Source organism: Parasteatoda tepidariorum, chromosome X2, assembly GCF_043381705.1.
Source record: "Parasteatoda tepidariorum isolate YZ-2023 chromosome X2, CAS_Ptep_4.0, whole genome shotgun sequence".
Lineage (NCBI taxonomy): Eukaryota > Metazoa > Arthropoda > Arachnida > Araneae > Theridiidae > Parasteatoda > Parasteatoda tepidariorum.
In genome coordinates, this window is record NC_092215.1 from 25,636,743 (window position 1) to 25,649,231 (window position 12,489).

A 12,489-nucleotide genomic window follows, 5' to 3' on the forward strand; every position below is an offset into this window, starting at 1 on the left:
TCACCGGTCACCGGTACTGAGTTTGATCGCAGCGCCACGGGGGTCACCGGTGACCAACGAAGCCAAGATTATAAGACACACATAATTCGAGTAAATTTTCTATTTTTTTATATTATTGTTACTAAAATGGTTTGAAGAAATTAATGCAATATAGAACACTCAAAAATAGTTTTATTTATATACACAGAGACTCCAACTTGCTCCGGACAGATAACTTTTTAAACCTAACTTTTGAGCCAGCTAAACTTCTTAAAAACTAGCAAAGTATATGTTTAATGTTTGCAAATTAGTTTGCAGTTATTTACCATTTGGCCAGACGGGCAGGTCATGTAAAATTAGCATGACATTTAACACGTTAAGAAAAATTATTTTCTACCATATTTGCTTTCAGTTTACTACTGAAAGTAACGTGTCATAGGATGTTTCAGCTTTAAATAAGAATAATTTGAAATTTAAGTTATACTGGTTGACAATTGAAAAAACAAAAATGAATAGAGTTTCTACCAATTTTTATATTCTTATTCGTCAATTGCATCCCTGCATAATTGTGCATTTTGTTTTATATAAAAGTGTCTTTGGGAAAAAAGTCTTCGATCACTAAAATCCAGGTCTGCCAACTACTACTCTTTTTGCAAAATCTTTTATGCAGTGTTGGACAATTAAAAACCAAAGCTTTCTGAATTTTCAGTAATTTTGCCAACATTTTGAAAGCCTCAACACGAAGAATCTAGAATGAAGTAGGGTTGCATATGAACTTTTAAATAATTAATATGTAGTGGTTGGGAACCACTAGAATACATTTTTACAAAAAGTGTAGAAAGTTGACAGTCCTGCTTAAACCGGATCCATAATTTCTAGCTTTAGCTACCACTATAACTATTATGCGTCTACACAATTTCAAGGGAGAGCAAAGATATTTTTTAACATAATTGTCACACTGCTATAAAGTAAGACGTCAAAAATACAAATGAACATTTTGAGAAAATAATATAATTTATTAACAGAAAACTAAAGCAGTTAAACATGATCTAGTTCTGATACCCCCAGAACTCTTCTACATTAGTTAGAGCCATTTTGATTTCGCTGATTTCCAGCTTGTGATTGTTGATTTCGTTGGCTGTTGTTTATGTTTCCTGATCCATAATTGGTGTTAGAAGCTCTTTGACCGCTACTTTGTGGCTGACTTCCTCCTTGATTAGCTAAAATGGAAAGAAGATCAAATAATTCACAAATGTCTTGCGTTTAAATAAAAATGTAATATAAACTAATATATTGTTAATAATTGAAAGAGCATTACAATTTAATCTATTAAAACTAGTCATCTTTAACACATTAGGTGTCATTGTAATCGTTAGAGGCTTGGTGGATTCTTGTGTATTTTTTTTTTATACTGAGCACATTCCAAAAATTACATGTGCTTGTCTACCACAATATTCTATTTGAGTAATTATTACTCTGCCAGCTCGAATCATCTGTTTGATATAGTTTCAAAATAATGGTAGAAGGGAATACTAGAGCATTTCCACTTTGTTGTTGTTTCAAACGCCACTTGCCAATATCAGCAAACCTGCTTGATAAAACCAAGAGAATTCAAGGCAGAGGGAGCGCTTCTTGTTTTTCAGTGGTGAGAGTTATAGCCAATAATACGTCTTTAGTCACACACACACGTCACAGAGCGGTTTAGAGGGCGGACCCATCCATACATCCATTTATTCATCCACAGATCATAGTTTTAATCTGAACCAAGGAATGATCCATCCAATTCAGTATTCCAAGAAGTATTGATTTGCTATGGGAACTTGAAGGACTTTGTGATCATACATATTTACCATGCACCAGTCACCATTAACTACACAGAGAGTCTTCTTCATTTCCATTTAGATTTGAGATCAAATGTCTTACAACTTTTTGTATGGAGGTAGTTCTTGTGAAACTGTTATAGGCATTACATATTTTCCAGCTCTTGAAATTCCTTAAATTTCATACATTTAATTTTTTAATCATTCTTTATTAAATTTTAAATAATTTAAATCACTATTTTAATATTTATTACATTTTATAAAAGCAAATGAAAATATTTTATTCTCTTTTTAACGATCAATGTAACGGCTAACTTTCTTTAATTCAAAACAGATATATAACTCATTAATTCACTGTCACGACAAAATCGAACATTAAGATCCATTTTTAACGTTTTATTCCTTAATTTAATTTATTTTCTAACCAAAAAAAGTTTTCATTTACAAGGTCATATTAATTCTCACGAAGTTTTTGGTGACTAAGCAGTAGCTAAATTAGTTAAAATTTAATATTAATGACAAGGGGTTGGCTACTTTTTTGACTTTTTCATCTATAGATAAATCACCAACTATAGATCACTTCCCATGCTCGTAAGTGTCCATTAGAAATAATCACTTCTTATTTTAAATTCTTGGTCTTAGAACTGGGGGTTTTGCCCCTCAATTCGACCATTAATAAATTTAAAAATATTTCATCTCGTTTAAAAGCATCTCAGTTTAGTTTTTAATAGTTTACTTCCTTTAAATATTTTTAAAAAATGCGTTGTAGCTGGCAGCCCTGTTTGCATAATTTGAGTCAAGCTACCTCTATTAAAAATATGGTGAGCTAGAATTTCCGACTCGGCAGCTCTGCTATAGATATAACATTTTAAAATCAAAGGGACAGATAAAAAAAGTTTTATCAAAAATTCTCAAATCTAAATCATTTCAATGAACCAAATAAAAATTTTCAAATTATAAATCATCTATCAAAAATGTTCGATTAATTTATAATTCCTTCATATTTTTTCCTTTTTTTTTGGGGGGGGGGTATCACTAACAAACAGTAATAAAGTATTCTTCATCTATATCCTAAAATATTATAATTTTAACACCGTTTCTCTGAAAAAAATAATGAAGAAAAATTGTTTTTAACTACATGAAAATTATAGTATTACAATTTAAAATTGAAATATTTTGATGCTTACCTTGGTTTCTGCCACCCCTATATCCTCCATACCCACCAGCTAAAAGTAAATGTTTATACATAAATTAAATTTCTTCTTAAGTTAGAACATAATAAATTCGGTAAAATGGTACGAATAAAAGATATACTGGAGTTGCACATAAATATGGAAACGCTTCTGCACTTTTTGTAAGAAAAAATCATTCTTTTAGCTACAAATGTTTTCGAAGATTTTACATGGCAAAACTGTTGGCACAGTTTAAAAGATCATTATCACTTTAAGAAATGGCGTTGTTTTCATTCATGCAAAATTCGCCTTGACCAAAATAAATAAAGGAAGTTAAAAATTTCTTTTCTTTTTCAATATTACTATAATAAAAAAGCACTCTAATATAAATATTACTATCTAATAGAATAATTGTAATATAAATATCAGGTCTACTGGAAGGAAAGATATACACGTAAAAGTACACTCCTCATTTTACAGTACTGTAAAATGTACCTCTTACAAAAGGAAGTGGTAGGTACTTATTATTTAACCAGGGCTTGCAGTGTCCTTAAAAAATTTTAAAAGTGATATTTCAAAATAAAAAGTATTTTTATAATTTGTGTCCCCCACTACGCTTAATTTTTCCAAGTTAACAAGCTAGTAACAAAATGGTAGTTTTGTATGTATCTCCAAAATAATTACTTTATTGTTAAAAATTATGCCCTACCTTGGTTCCTGTAGCCTCCATATCCACCATCTGTAAATAAGTGAATCGTTAAAAATATATAATATGCAAATATATATAATATATANTTTTACGACCTTCAAAATAATATTAAAATACCGAAACTTCAGGGCTTTTATAAAATGACAACTAACGTAACACAATTGACCTGGTAAATTTAAATTGGTGATTACAGGTTATAGGAACCATGACGGAAAGTTTCTTATGCCATCATATAGGATATATATATATATACATATGAGAATCTGATCGTTGAAGAATGCTCTATATTACAGATTTAAAATGGTCGCATGAATATTTCACGCCACTAGAAAGTTTCTATTTCTCTGAATGTTAAGACTTTTGTAACCACTTCTAAGTAAGCACTTAACCTCCGAGTGGTAATAATGCAAACAGTGAGTTCTGCAACTGTGCAAACTGTAAAAAAGAACCTCAAGTGCAGCAGGTAAAGTTATTCCCCCTCTTTCTTTATCTTTATAAAAAATATGAATATGATTATTATTCCTAACAAACATATAACTATGACATTTATCTCTAAATTTGCATTTTTTACCACGGTTTTATTTCGAGGAAAAGCTTTTGTTTTAAGATTTCATTTTAATTTTATTTCCACTGTCTAAGATTCCGTAACGTAGACATAAGAATCTCAAAAATTTTTCTTAAGAGTTCAGTTAACTACCACTTCAAAAAAATACAAATTTCTATTTCACAATATCTGATTCGAAAGTTTATTACATAATATCGCACTGTCGAATAAGTTAAAGCCCCTCACGGGGCTGGGACTTAGACTTCTACTGTACATAGGCAATAAGTTTAACATTCCCTTTTGTCTCAATCGAACAAGGGACATCTCGGGTTAAAGAGTTAAGTATCCTCTTCGCAAACAAGTGCTTTGTACGACCTTATATCAAGTCAAGTGATTCAGAAGTGTAATTAAATTTTACAAATTAGTTAGGTCAAATATTAATGATAATCTTCGAATTTGAAATAAAGGTCATGACAAATTCCGCTACCGGTACTCTGCACATAGAAGGAAGAAAATAAATTATTTTGTGGTGATCAATTCTTTCTAAGCAAACTTTATCACCAAATGATTTTTTTCAGTAACTGTATTATCATTTTTTTTAAAAAGATTCCATCATATTTCTACTTTGAGGTTTTTTTTTTATTTTTTTTTTTTGGAAACAAAATAATATACTTCTTCATTTCTTTTTGAAGAATATATCAAATTTTGATTTTAAAATCAAATGCTGTTATCATCTAGATCTGATTACTGATCCTAAAGCTCACGATCTTTAAACTTTGTATAATTTCTCTTCGTTATATATATTTTTTCATGAAATTTTCTAAAAATATTATTCAGGGCAAAATCACATCTTTTAATTCTAAAATACAAAAATAAATTTGCGTGTAATGTGGACACTTTCAAATATATAGCTGCCAACTTAAACATTCGCCGATACAGCCATTGTATCCATGCATGTAACTCAATTTAGGAATTTAAAGAAAAGAACTATATACCCAGAATGACTAATGAGTAACGAAAATCTTGTATATATGATCTAGTTGTCAGTGATGCTTTCCACCACTTGCCTGTGACGCCCGAATTCATTTCGGGTAACGCAAATGCGCCAATTTTGAAATGTTCGACCTGAGTCCGTGCAAGAGAAAAATCGGTGCTTCAACTCAGTGAATCCTGAACTAGTAAAGGAAAATTTAAGTATTTTTGTAATTGAAATTGATATAAAAATAGTAATTCATATAAGAAAAAAAACTCACTTGGCTTATAAAAATTAATCTAAATTTTAATGTCATTTTTTTGGTGGAAAATATATTTACTACGACCTATTAGGTACTTATTGACTTTCATTTTTCTTTATTTATAAAATAAATTTTATAAATGCTACAAACTTCAAACGGAATTATGTATTTTATAACTTTTATACGTTTTCTTAAACTGACAAATGGTTACCAATTTTATTCAAACGCACTTCAAGAAAGCTGAAGTTATCAACAAATGGAAATCTAAATTAAAAGTGGTAAAAAAGTTCCCCAAGGACTTAAAAAATTGGTGGTAAGTATGCTTACCACGGCCTTAGAATGAATTAATATGTAATTTATGATTTTCTCAATAGATGGCAATACTTGTTTTTAAATTTTCCCATGAAAAGTTCCGCAGTTTCGGGATTTTTGCAGCTTCGCAGTTTAAATGAATCATCATGGAATTCATGACAGTTGGTACAAATAATAATATTGTTGTTTTAGTTAATAATATGTTATCTTGAAAATTATGCCATTTGATTCATTTCGCTATAATATGAGCAAAAAGTACTGCAATTTATTAACATTTCCCATGTATGCGAAAATATTGAATATAGTAGTTTTTTCGTTTGACATTTTGTTTTGCTTACTTTTTTTTCAAATAATTTATTTCTAATATCTTGATGATAATAACAATCAGAAGTAAAGTGAAAAAAAAACTTTTTTTTTTCGTTTTTAACACGGTTTTCTTCAAATATATTCTACAGGTAAGGGGTTAAGTAGTGATGAAGTAGCTATATTTCTTGAAAATAATTCATAATTTGATATTTTTTTCCGTATCATTTTGGAAATTCTTTTCGATAAACCGTACAATTTTTTACAATAAACTGATACTGCTTTAATAGTCAAAGTTTCATCTATTCAAAAGTTCTTAGAGTTTAATTAAGTGTCACTTTTAATGTCTAATAAATGTTGAATATCTCATTTATAAATTAAAAAAGTTATGTGGTAGATATTCATAATTGTGATTATTTTTAAACTCAGAAAGTGCTTACTTTGATATCCGTTACCACCATTCCTTCCACCTGAAAAAAAAATTTTTTTTTTATTAATGTTATTAATAAAAGTGTTTACACGAGGACGAATCATACCACGCACATCATGAACACCACCTATAATTTATACTTTTAAAGCCCATATCAGAAATGTAGTAAGATAAAGTAGGCACAATACGTATCACAAAATAATATTTAACTCACTATCAAAATCTGCGAATTCTTAGCAAAGAATATACATAGGCGAAGAAGTCTAACTTTCATTGACATAATGTAAACTAGTCCTTCAAGATTAGTTTTGGTCCCTGTGCATCAACAACATTTAGGGGCACAACAGCAGTGATTCTAGAAACTGGTTTGCACCTTCCTCTCCTCTTAACCAATACTGGTAATGATGAAGAGTTTGGGTGAACAAGAAAAGTTTTCTCGATTTTCATCGCCTTGTTGTTCTGTATTTTTACACTACTGATAAACAGTACTGTACTTTAAAATAAGATTTTTCTTTGAGAATACATTTATATCATCCACGTTAATTAAATCTGCTAACACATTTGATATAGAAAGAAAGACTTAAATAGCAGTTGCCGGGACGCAGCGTTCCAAACCATGCATTTTTTTTGCCCAACAATCGGTTTACAGGTGACTTACCTCCTGATTGTCACTTTGCTTCTAATGCGCATGCGCTGGAACGCTTCAAATGACACTCTGATAAATCTGAGTATGTTGCTCACCCTGTAAGTAGTTTTTTTTTTTTTTTTTTTTTTTTTTTTTTTTTTTTTTTTTTTTTTTTTTTTTTTTNTTTTTAAACAGTCTGCGCGGACTACTTATAAAAGACCGTGTGGAGGCCTTTTGATGTAGGAGGTAATGGTTGGTTACGTATTTGAAGAGCTGGACTTCTTATCCTTTCTATATTCTTTGTTCGTAGTAAGGAAGATGGAATGAAAACATCAAACGATTTCTAATAATCACCGATCAACTCCTACCTAGAAATAACATACTGTTCCTTCTTTTATTTTTTTTAAGATAAGCTTTCAAAAATTTTAATTAGATTTCAGTTCCATTTTCGTCTCGTTTAATCGTTTCAACATGATACTCCATAACGTGCATACTCTTAAGAATTTCTTTTTGGTAAGGATTCTGAAAATATAACTTAAGGGAAGCTATTTCCAAACACCTTCCCTTTCTAAACACCAGATTTTGATACTGAAAAGAAATTCAAATAAAAATCAATATCTCTGGATTCGATGCAAATATGTAATTTTTATTTACTTTTATACTACTTCTACTAAAAAAAAAGAAATAAAATTGAATTGTTTGCACTAATCGACTTAAATCTTCTTCCTGTCTTTAAAAAAAAGGTCCTAGGAAAAAAATAGAAGTATTTTGAATTTTATCTAAGTAGAGCATGTACTAGAATGGTTTAAATGAAAGTTTTTGCACTTAGATATTTTCCTTGAAGCAAGAAAAATGTATTGCATTGACAAAATATTGCATGAAGATAATATTTTTTTCCCCTTTCTGCTCGAAATATGAAACATGAATGTTAAAATCGTTTCTTTTTATTTGATAACCACTCAAATATTTTTTATTGCATGTGTTACTCTGTGCTTAAAATAGAACCAATATTTGTTTCTCTTTTCAAAATACCAATTAATGCTAGACATGTCTTTTGATATAAATTTGTATTAAGCTTAAAAAATAAATAAATAAGATAATCTAAGAACTATTACTTTTCACGCATTTATATTTTAATTTATTTTTATATCTTGGATTGATTTGCATTTCAATAACTTTAATGAAGAATGCAAATTTTATTTACAAGAAATATTCAATTAAACATAAAAACACGAATAGAAAATTAAGAAATTTTTAACGCAAGTAATATAATTATTCAATAGAAGCTACACTTACCTCTGTATCCACCCTGGCCTGAAAAGTAATCAATGAAATTTTTTAAAACTAGGTGTAATAACATCATTTTAATGTAAGATTTATGCAAATTAAATACCCGATGTGATGGGAAAGTAAATAGCAAATTTTATGTGCATTAGTTTATTTTGAATATAACAAATATCCAGACACTTGGCGATAGCGCTATATTTAATTTACAGATGGAAAGTACAAATAACGCCAGATGGATATGGGTTAGTAAACAATAAGATCTTAAAAAGTAAAGTAAAAAATAAGATTTCACACGCAGTTGAAAAACTTAAAAAATTATATCACTGTTAATGCAAGAAAATGATAATATTATGTTTGTATCAAGTATAACTTCAGTTAAAAGAAATCTAGATCCTGAATTCGAGGATTTAAATTTTTAATCCAAAATGGAAGCTAATACCTATTACAGAATTTATTATAATCTGTAACAGAATTGATGCCACTTTTTAATTTATTCCAGATACACACGAAGCATTTTTAGCAAAATATTAAAATTAATTTTAAGTAACAAATCACATAAAATTTTTCAATATGTTCCAGAAAGATGCTTTACTTAAATCGATTCTACCAATAGCAAAAGATTCAATATTTGAGTCAATTGTTCATTTGTTTTTGTAGACCCCTCTAATTGTCAGTTGTATGAAATTTATTATCTGAGGTTATTTTTGCTCACTAAGTCAAATGCAATAAAAAAACATGTTTCTTCAGTTAAAGTGCGTTTTTGGACCGTGTTTCGCCATATCTTGATAAAGTTTTAAGCGAATTAAAAACATTTTGTGCAAAATTGTAAAGTTCATTTATTTAAAGCAATTCCATGAAACCGAATTCGCTCGAATTTTGCATTTCGCCATGTAAATTTACTTACTTTAAAATGACATAAAAAATTGTATCTTACAGTTCGAAATGATGTTGATTATTATTAAATAATATAATAAAAAATAATAAATATTTACAAGAATGTATTTTCGGCTAAGCGAATTTTATAATTGTGTGCAAAAAGTTTTCAATTCTCTCAATAAGTCCTCGAGATAACTCGAAATACGCAAAAAGTAAAATTAACATTGGTTGTTAAATTAACATTGGGTACATGAATAGCTCTCCCAACCCAACTATGGGGACCACAGTTTCCAGATTGCGGCTACCCTCTATATTTTGGGACTCAGAAATTCGAATTCGGTTTAAAAAAAGCTATTTTTAGTCAGAGAAAGTACGTTTGTGTGCCTGATTTCGTAACTTATAACATCGCCTGCACTTACGAATTAGCATATTTGAGATCACCTACTCAAACCATTGAGAGTGAGTGAACGTGAAGATCTGATCATTAGATCAAAAGCTATTTTGGGTGGTCTGTTTTCTTTGTGCGTTCTGTACACATGCATAACTTTCATAAACAAAGTTGAATATAATTCTTACCTATACTGTTATCCCTACGCTGAGCTGTAACAAGAAAAATTAATTTAAGTATGATCACATCTTATCACATACATAACCACTATATACATAAACACAATAATAATAAACAAACTACTGACATGTTTTTCTTATACACATTATTTAGTTATAAGACGAAATTTTTAACATGAAAAAATGCTAACCCTTTAAAATTTAAATTACGATAGTATACATTGAATAAATTTTATTACATTATAATGCAATTATACATTTATATTCATTATTTATCATTATAACACATTTTATTTGAAATATGCTTTATTATAAGAATAATCATTAAGGTAAAACGTCTTCTGTCTTAACCATTTAACCAGTTACAATGTTGACAAGAGTGTAAATTGTTTGAGACAGAATAAAAGAAGAATAATACGCAGTATTAATCACGACAAAACCTGCTTTAGTTGCAAAGAGGATAATACGATCAGGGCTGAGAGTCTGACAAAAAAAGAGATAAAAACTGATGGAAACAAATCATGTAGTTTAGATCTGATTATCATTATGAGTAAAATTAGCTTTTACTAATCAAAACTATAAAGTATACATCATTGCGTTTATTTTTCTCAGGTAAAAAGAAAACAATTTTATATATATGTTTTCCAAGTAAAAAGAAAACAATTTTATATATATGTCTTCCAAGTAAAAAGAAAACAATTTTATATATATGTTTTAACTGGTGAATAAATTTTTCACAATGATTGATATATTAATCTTTCCGAAAACAAACTACAATGAAATAATTTCCTAACACGTTTTTGCTCCTTTCCGTCTTAATATACATAAACTTTTTATCCTGAATGCTGTGATATCGGAGAGCAAAATGCAACTATTGCAAGTAAAATTACACTTTAATAGGCTATTTGTTTCTAGTAAGGGTAAGTAAAAATATTTTTGGAATTGATATTTAAAATATTTTGAATATGAAAAAAAAACATTTATTTTATTAGATAAAAAAAAATTTAACGTCATTTTTAATGGTGATTTCGTAAGTTTACCGCCACCCATGAGTTTTTATAAAGAAGTACGAAACTTAATTACAACTTTTACTTCGTTTAATTATAAAATAAATTTTACAAAACCAAAAAAACGGAAAAGCCTAAAACAATTAAATTTAAACCAATAATTTTATTCTATGTGGAAATGAATATCAGCTTATTCAAGTTAAGAGATTTTCAAAAAAAAAATCAATTATGATGAGTCTGCTGTTAAATCCGTTCGATTAGTATCAGAAAAAATAAACTTACCATTACAAAATAGGCTGAGAGCAGCAATGATGAAAATCATAAAGCAAACTCTAAATACAGAATTCATTTTGATTTTGAAAGAATTAAGTAATTCAGAATATAATTCAAAATCTTGCTTCGCTGTTGTTACTTTAACACTCGAAGATTGCCTTTATATTTGTATGTTAGCAAATAGGCTCATGTATTTTTAAATAAAATTAAGAAACTATCTATTACCTAATTTTACATTCTGTTTGCAATCATACAGCTGATCGCAATCTCATCAATTTTCAGCAATTGTTAAAGCAGACGTTGCAATCTGAACCATGGCTGAAAGCCCTTATATAGCAAGACGGAAAAGAGAAAAAACTGGTAAGTTAGACATTTCATTCCAGCATTCTTTTCGAAAAAAATAAAATATCTGCAACTATCAAGATTTCATTTATAATTTTAGCTTATATATAAAACTGCTTCTTTTCCGAGAGAAAGTGGATATTGCTGAATAGTTTAAAAAAAGAATAAGTAAACTCCTCCCAAAAACTAGCCATAACCGAAAAGGTTTTACTACCAGCCTTTCCTCTTTTCCGTCTCGCTTTCACCCCTGATCTGAATTCTTCACGATTGTGAGAGATAAAACCAAAAAAGCTTGAAAATAATTAATCTTAATCCAAGAATTATACTCTACTCGAAAATGAATATCAGCATGTCAAAAATAGAGGATTTAAAAAAAATATTCAATTACGACGAGTCTACTGTTAAATGCATCTTAAATAAAAAATTATAATTCCTGCGTTCAACTAGTATCAGAAATATTACGCTTCTTGAGTTCGATTAGTATTAGAAAAAATCAACTTACCATTACAAGCTATGCTGAGAACAGCAATGACGAAAATCATAAAGCAAACTCTAAATACGGAATTCATTTTGAGGTTGAAGGAATTAAGTGGTTCAGAATATAATTCTAAATTCTGCTTCTGGGTTGCTACTTTTATACTCGCAGAAAGTTTATGTTCGCAAATAGTCTGTTCAACTTTTAAATAAAATTATGAAACTACCTATTTCTTAAGTTTACATACATACAGCTGATCGTAATTTCATCAATTTTTACAATTCGTTAAACCACTTACTGGAATCTGATTTCTTCATAATTGCTCGGGAACATTTTACAAAATTCATTTTATATCCATTCGTGTAATATATTTAAATGAGTTATTTGTTCTACGTGTTCTATGTATCAATGTCACAATTTCATAGAATTTTAGTTAAGTATTGAACAGAAAAAACTTATTTCTTTCAATAAATTCCTCATACAATATTTATAAAAATAAATCTAGTTTGTTACCACAGCCCAAAATGTTTGGT

At 28.9% G+C, this 12,489-nt stretch overlaps 1 protein-coding gene across 2 annotated transcripts; it reads right to left on the reverse strand.

Moving 5' to 3' along the window:
* Positions 1-974: 974 nt before the first annotated feature.
* LOC107437131 (uncharacterized) lies at positions 975-12,143 on the reverse strand. 2 transcript variants are annotated; one of them, XM_043049839.2, is made up of 7 exons: positions 11,984-12,141; positions 9,869-9,892; positions 8,426-8,443; positions 6,515-6,544; positions 3,681-3,710; positions 2,987-3,025; positions 975-1,199 (listed from the first exon to the last, which is right to left on the reverse strand). In XM_043049839.2, exons 1-7 carry the CDS (start codon positions 12,048-12,050, stop codon positions 1,060-1,062), a joined length of 348 nt encoding a protein of 115 aa, XP_042905773.1. In that variant the 5' UTR covers positions 12,051-12,141; the 3' UTR covers positions 975-1,059. The 2 variants fall into 2 exon arrangements, with proteins under 2 accessions (XP_042905773.1, XP_042905774.1); XM_043049840.2 differs by lacking the exon at positions 3,681-3,710 and having other exon boundaries at positions 11,984-12,143.
* Positions 12,144-12,489: the final 346 nt, after the last annotated feature.